The sequence below is a fragment of the Montipora capricornis genome, chromosome 2 (assembly GCF_036669925.1).
Source record: "Montipora capricornis isolate CH-2021 chromosome 2, ASM3666992v2, whole genome shotgun sequence".
Classification (NCBI taxonomy): Eukaryota; Metazoa; Cnidaria; class Anthozoa; order Scleractinia; family Acroporidae; genus Montipora; species Montipora capricornis.
In genome coordinates this window covers 54712079-54719578 of record NC_090884.1, presented here as the reverse complement: position 1 = coordinate 54719578, position 7500 = coordinate 54712079, and the positions used below count along the sequence as shown (strand labels likewise).

Below are 7500 nucleotides of genomic sequence, written 5' to 3'. Positions count from 1 at the left end.
GTATTTTAGAGTGACGTTTTGTTTGAAGTTGCCGTTGTCCTTGCTTAGGCTCCCAAACCAGGTGATCTGGTGACGTAACTCGGAGGACTGGGGAGAAAAATTTTAACGCCGTATCCCACAACTGCGCGCGGCCTCCGCGCGGCCTTATTTTCGAATTCAACATGGCAGAAGCGAGGCAAGATCTCGTCGGGTCTACTTGAATGTTCATTCAGTAACAGGAAACGTGGCAGACACGGAATGATCTGTTGAGTTTTGGCGATGGAAATAATGCAGGGAGTTCGTAAACAATACCTAAGGCCGTGCGCGGTTGCGGGATACGGCGTTAAATTTTTTCTTCCCAGTCCTCCGAATGACGTCACCAGATCACCTGGAATAACTTCTACAACTATTTTCAGCATCATCGTCAGACCGTTGCCCTCAAGGGTTGGAAGAGGACACATCTACTCAATTTTGTCTTGGTAATTATCCTATTAAGTCCGTTTGTCTGTCAACTTTCCCTTTTTTTTTTGCCTTATTCCTCAGTGATTTGAATTTCATTTCAGATATAAATGAATGCACCGCTGTTCCACGCATTTGCTCGCATTTTTGCGACAACTTGTTCAGTTCATTCCGCTGTCTTTGTCCTGGAGGGTATACGTTGTCTTCAGATAACAAGACTTGCGACGGTACGTTAGTTAAAATTTGGTGATCTGGTGGAATAACTGCCTTTCACCTTGAACAGTTTCCTATAGGAACTACCAGACAATCTGCATTATCAGGTTCCAGATCGGCCGAATCTGGGGTCCAAAGATTCGGCAAACTAGGAAAAATGCGCAGTGGTCGCAACAAGACTCGACTTTTTTTATTTATTCAATAGACAATTTATTCTTAATCTTTTTTCTTGGCAGATGTAGACGAATGTGCTGGTGCTAATGGTTCTTGTCCATCAGATTACGAGTGCGTCAACACCGTTGGTTCATATCGCTGCCGGCTTCGGTGTCCCCGTGGATTTGTTATGACACACAATGAAACTTGTATTGGTAATTATTACACTTTCCTCCTTGGGCATTGCGTTAACGTTGTTGGTGTTCCGGGTTCGCCTGAAATAGGAGTCGTACATATGATGTTGCGATTACTACTTGAGATGCCCTGCCACTAAGGTATTGTAGACTTCGAGTGAATGTAGTCCTTTACAATAAAAAATTTTTGCTTCAAAGCCAGAAAAAATTTGTTTTTTTCAGTAAACAATTTATTTTCTTTTGTGTCATAGACCTGTCGCCATTTGTTCCCTGCAGTTCGATAAAAGTGAACTGTGTATTCATATGGCTTTTTAAAAATAATTTCACTTAGATGTCGATGAATGTGAGATTGTGCTATCAGAAGAGTCTCTACAGCCAAACGATCCTTGTCTTCACAAATGCGAGAACATTCCAGGCTTTTTTAGATGCTCCTGCAGAGATGGCTATCAAATCAGAGGAAACCAGTGTGAAGGTAAGAATCGCTTTCTTTGGCGTTGGTAATTCCACCAGTTCTCAAGGTGGTATCAGGGACTTTAAGATCTACGACACCGACACCGACGTCGACGAAAACATCACTTTTATTCAAAATTTTGAAGGGACAAGACAATAAGTTTTGATAGTGGCTATATATAACAGAGCTTAGGGAAGCTTACGCCGGTGCGCTCTCAAAATATAACGTTACGCAATCTCAAATGGTTTTTTTTAGGGGTGTCCCATCTCGTTCACGTTCTGAAATATAGCCGAAAGAGTGAAAGCATCGCTGCTACATCGGTAAAGTCACTGCTTACGAGCCAGAAGGCCCATCAGGCCGGCGCTTATCTCCGCTTTCCGTAGCATGAAGCGACTAGGAGTATTTATACTCCCCCCTGGATGGGATGCTAGTCCATCGCAGGGTTACCCCCAGCATTACGCCGGTGCCCATTTATACACCTGGGTGGAGAGAGGCACTGTGAGAGTAAAGTGTCTTGCCCAAGAACACAACACTATGTCTCCCGGCCAGGCCCCGAACCCGGACCACTCGATCCGGAGTCGAGCGCACTAACCATGAGGCCACCGCGTTTTTAACCCTTTAGTAAGCTGGAGGTTTTACGAACCCAGCGAATTCATCACAGAGATGACAGAGAGATTTCTTTGATTTTCTCTCTGCTTCTTTTGTCTTTATGAAGGCGTTGATAGTTTATGTACACGGAATAAAAAGGAGAAAATATTTACAACCTACGCAAGGACAAACAAGTTTCTTCCATTTTTCGCGATGCAAAATCTCTCTAATAACCTGTCATTTGACGTCATTAGGCAGCCATAACGACAGTTGCGCACAATTCCACAGAACAAGAATATTATTGGTTAAATGCGAAAAAATAATCGTGCTGCACGTGCGGTACGTGTTTTAGTACATTTCTTTTAAACAACTTAGGTTCTGTCGTCAAGGTGATTGTGCAACAGTGAGTCGTGCATTTTCTATATTTACTTTAATTTAACCATTCGTATCAATCCAGTTGCAGGATTGTTCTCCCATATTGTACAACGCGAATAATGTAGCGAAGTGTGAACAGCCAGAAGAGAGATTTAGCATTGGAAAACGGGAAATAGCAGCCGCTGTATTACTAAAAGCATGAAAATTCTCTTCTTCTTACTTGTCCTAGTCCTTTGAGCAGTTCCTTGATAGAGCGACTTTCCTATGACCTTGAAAATATCTCTGTTTTTTCGCTCATTAAACCTCTTGTTTTCTGCTGCATTGAGGACAAAAATTGTAGAATGCTTTCTCTTTCAGATGTTGATGAGTGTGCTACTGGCTTCTGTGATCAGGGCTGTGAAAATAACAATGGGAGCTTTCGCTGCTTCTGTTATCAAGGATACCGATTCATATCGAACGATAAGTGTTTAGGTGAGTGGCCTCATTTTCTGCGCCAAACCTTTACTGCTGTACGTTCTTACTGAAAGAGAGCCAGTGTGTCACCGGTGTCCTAGTGTTCAGTGGTGGAGCATTCGAAGTAGTAATTGGAAGGTCGAGTCTTCGACTCTCGCAAAGGGGCTCTCGGATTTTTACCGAGTATCTCCGAGTCACCATAATTTACTGCGGTTAACATTTGCCTTCTCTTTCATTACAGGGCACAGTTAAAATTAAAGGAAATTCACCTCATCATTCATTGATCATGGTAAACTTTCTCTTCACCAGAATTGCGAAACGATTCCAGTCCTAGTAGTATAGCGATGGTCACCTGCTCCCACCATTCTGTTATAGCTTAGTGGTAGATCCTCCGAATTAGCAATCGGAAGATTGCGATGGAATACTCGGGGATTTTTCCGAGTATCCCGAAGTCATCATCGGAAAAATACTTTTCTCGTTAAGTAAATCTAAGTGTCATTTATCGCTAAAAGGACCATATTTGCGTTCGACATTAGGAGAGTCTTCAAGGTATCCTGTGCATAGGGTGAGCTTTAGCAACTTTTTGTCTTTCGTTCGTCTGCTTTGTCAGTGGCATCTTAAAGTACGTCATATGTGCACGTGCACCTCGGTTTTGATACGTCATATGCGCAAATGACGATCGCGCACCTCATGATTGATTTGTACCAACTCGCTGATTTTTGGCAAGGGACAGTTTTTTGGTAATAATCTCTCAGACAATTTCAACAAATTCCAGATTTTCACAAGTTTAGTTTTTGCGACGTCATCACCTTATTACTCCAAACTTTCCATTTTTAGCCACATTCCACAAGTCTCGCGTATTAATACTTTCGATAGACGTTCTTTACGTATAAAATGCATCGTCTTCATGCATCTCGGCTCGTCTAGTGAGTTCTCCAAACGAACGCACGTCACAATCAATTATTACTCCTAGATTTGTCTCCTCAAATGATGAATGGTCAGGATTCCGTTAAATATGACTATTGCAATTGAAAAATAGGCATTAGGATCATCTACGAAAGGCAATCGCATGTCGTATGTCTCGATGGTGTCTCATCCAGATACCAACCCCGCCCGACAGGGTTTAACTTCCGTGAAATTTTGTCGTGAAAACGGGCACTGACACCCTGGGAGCAGAGCCTCCTTTTGTCTTTTTCTTTACTGAGGAGGAGAAAAGTAGGCTCTGCCCGAATCGCGTCAACTCTTTGAAGCCGCAGCCCGAACTTCTGGACTAGTCAATCTTGTTTTCTCTCGTCAAACCGGTTTTTCCAGTGCGAGCGTCCGTTTAGTGACAAAACCGATGGTTATAATTGAGCCCGCTGGCATGAAAAACCAAGATGGCGGCGAGATCTGGCATATTAGGCTTGGGTTCGAGACTGTATCCTGGCAACATGCAGCGCATATTCAAAAAAGAACTTACTCGATTCATGCAGAGCCTTTCTCGAGAACGCCAAAATCGGGCAAGCAAAAGAAAGGAAAAACACGTTAGGTTAAGTTTTAAATTAGGACTCTTCTCGAATTTAAAATTGCGTCGTATAGTATTGCATGTTAGCATGAAAAACCTCACAGAAGCAGTGGAAAGAAGCCTTATAGTGGTATAAATTGATTAAATACGACTCTCTGGTCTGTTTCCTTCTATAGATGTCGATGAATGCGCGGAGAACAGCACCATTTGTGGCGACCTCCAGTGCGTAAACATGCCCGGCAGTTTTCAGTGTCTGGGAAAGTGTGATGTGGGCTTCAGAAGGACTATGGACGATACGGAATGTGCAGGTAAGATCTGTATGCGATTGAGGAGAATTGATTCGGAGCTACGGAAAGGAGATATATATATTGCCCTCGTTAAGCACCCATGAACGCGACATAAGTAGTCAAGTAGAATTTATCACATTTCCACGGGAATGTTTCATTGAGATTTCAGTGATTCAACTATACTAATTGCAGACCTTGAAGCTGCGAAATATATCATATCGCCCGATTACTGTACAATTCGTTTCCTTTTGAAGGCTTTTTGCATGCAAGTGTCGTTTCAGCTTTGGTATTTGCAATCTTGCTTTCGGTTTCCTTCACGCACACTGTATCGAATGCGCAGTTTTTCACCTTTAATTTTTGAATTTTTTTTCTGAAGATATTGATGAATGCAAGGAGCGAACACATGACTGCAGGTTAAATCAGATGTGTATGAACACATATGGAAGCTTCTACTGTGTCTGTCCCAGGGGATATTCGGCCAAGACTGCTCAAGCGCCTTGCCAAGGTGAGAATGTTCCAAAATACTGAGCAAGATGTCATTGAGTTGTAGGACTTCTGTGAAGGAGCACCCGGAATTTGTCGAGCATCCCGAACTCATCATCGGATGAAATTCTTTTCTTTTTTTTGTAAATTGCGTTGACTCGAACAAATAATGCTTTAATAAATCGAAGAAGTGGCCGGCTTAGCAGTGATGTCTCCAAAAAGGCTGGTGGTGTACGAGGCCACCGAAGCAGAAACAATCGTAAGTCAAAAATGTACTTTGCCGAGTGCTGGAACATGTAGATGTAGGTGTAGATGAAGATCAAATACAAATAAATCTCCAATTTTTGACGATGATAAAACAAACCGTAAATTCGGAGCGATGTACACAATTGTTTCTCATTTAAATTTGTCAAATCTCGATAAATGAACTCGACCGCACCTAAATCTAAAAATAACATGTCGTCACAAGTGCACTTAATTTTTTTGACACGAAAAACCCTATACTAAATTTCACTTAGTCCACGTTCGTGACAGCAATTCTAAATCTCTCTAGTCTTTCATTCCTCTGTCAATGTCTTTCGTGCTTGTACCGTTGTTTTTTTCAAGTTGTTTGTTTGTTTGTTTGTTTGTCGGCAGATGTCAATGAATGTGAACAGTTTCAAGGCATTTGCGAGTTCCAGTGTGTAAACACTATCGGCAGTTACGAGTGTCGGTGCCCAGCTGGAGGAATTCTCAACGCAGATCAACGCACCTGCTCCGGTAGGTACATATACGCGAGCTCAGTGTTCTTCGTTTCATGTTCATATCTTGTACACTCTTTAGCTGACGATATGAAGCTTCTGTTCTCTGACGAATCCACTATTATCACTTGACTGCCCGAAGTTCTTTTTCACACTCGATGTGGAGCTTATTTTCTCTTAGAAATCAACTGTTGCAGCCCTGGCTTGGTACAAGTCTAACACTGCTTGTGTTCGCTTCTTTAAGAAAACAGGGATGGCTCGGCATAAAAATTATTACGGAACAAGAAATAATGTTGATGACGAACGTGTTACTTTATCTCGTCATATCAAAAATTTGAACGTGAACGGGTCTTTAAACTCCAGGATAAACATTTTAAGACGCGCAAGCGACCCAGTTCCCCACGATTTTCCGGGACGTTTTGTCACGTGATTCACAGTATAAATCACGTGACAAAACGTCGAACTCCGTCACCTGATAAAGATTCCATGATGGAATCGAAAGCTTGTTATCCTGGAGGTTTGAACCTCGTTGAAGGAAACAGTGCCTTATTTTCTTTAACCAGAATCATATTAACGTGCTCAAGGCAATTTTTGTTGTGTCTAAGCCAGGATGAACGGGGTTGAAATTGGAGAAATATCACCAACTTTTTTTAAGGTTATACACGGTGTTTTAAAAAACCACCCAAAAATTTAAAAGGGCTGAAACATCATCGTCACATTCCTTTGATATCGTCTCATTACGTTTTTTTAATACAATTTTTCCCTTTTTTTATAGGTGTTACCATTATATGCTTTTAAATTTATGTTAATGTTGCAATTCATTTTTTGTGTCTTGACACTGAGCTCTTACCCATTTTTGGCTACCCCTGTTGGAGTCTAATTTTACCCAGGAGACTAATTGGGGGGGAGGGGGGGGGGGGTGTTAAATATTAACACCTGGCTGTTATCGAACATCTCCGACTGCGATCTCGCAAAGTCGGAATGGAGAAAATCCCTGAGGACAGAATTCCTAATTGGTGCTCTATCGTCGAACGCACTTAACCGAAATATGTGTAATTCTAGTTTTCAATGTTATTCTTTTTTGTAGGCGTAGACGGTTGCGCCCTCGAGAACTTGATGTGTGAACAGCGTTGTGACTTTTCGGCGCATGGGTACAAGTGTTCCTGTGCGCGCGGATACCGCCTGGCTGATAATCAACAAGATTGTGTTGGTGAGAAATAAAACTGAATGTGTTAATATAATATTCCATAAAAAAAGGCAAAATGGTATTTATTTGATGCTGACAAAGCCATAAATTTCATTCTTAATTCAGCGGTGTCAACATGCACCATTTCCTTTACTCCGTGTCATAGTTGGTTTCGTTTTGGCTCAAAGTACCGGCGTGGACAACTTAAGTTTAGTATAGCAATAGCGAGATTGCCAGAAACCACGCAGCTCTTTAAGCACTGGCAACGCAAGCACGCGCGCAAACATAAGTTGCTCGTGCTAAGTTAAAAAGAACATCGACATACATGTAAGCAGACGCTATTTCGTTCAAATACTCAGACGTGGGGAATCTGAAACTAGTTTTTAAATTGTTGAGACACGGCCATTAGTAGTAAATTTCCTTGTACTTATGCCG

At 41.9% G+C, this 7500-nt stretch overlaps 1 protein-coding gene across 2 annotated transcripts in view; it reads left to right on the top strand.

Moving 5' to 3' along the window:
• LOC138027265 (hemicentin-1-like) overlaps nucleotides 1-7500 on the top strand; it is a 42117-nt gene that overhangs the window by 31032 nt on the left and 3585 nt on the right. Inside the window, exons 22-30 of one of the 2 annotated variants that reach the window (XM_068874826.1) lie at nucleotides 396-458; nucleotides 543-665; nucleotides 888-1019; nucleotides 1330-1470; nucleotides 2770-2883; nucleotides 4546-4677; nucleotides 5033-5161; nucleotides 5776-5898; nucleotides 6967-7089. In XM_068874826.1, coding sequence (XP_068730927.1) covers nucleotides 396-458; nucleotides 543-665; nucleotides 888-1019; nucleotides 1330-1470; nucleotides 2770-2883; nucleotides 4546-4677; nucleotides 5033-5161; nucleotides 5776-5898; nucleotides 6967-7089 — 1080 coding nt within the window. Of the gene's footprint in view, nucleotides 1-395; nucleotides 459-542; nucleotides 666-887; nucleotides 1020-1329; nucleotides 1471-2769; nucleotides 2884-3106; nucleotides 3155-4545; nucleotides 4678-5032; nucleotides 5162-5775; nucleotides 5899-6966; nucleotides 7090-7500 lie in introns of those variants that run through there. The other variant, XM_068874834.1, reaches the window with a different exon arrangement.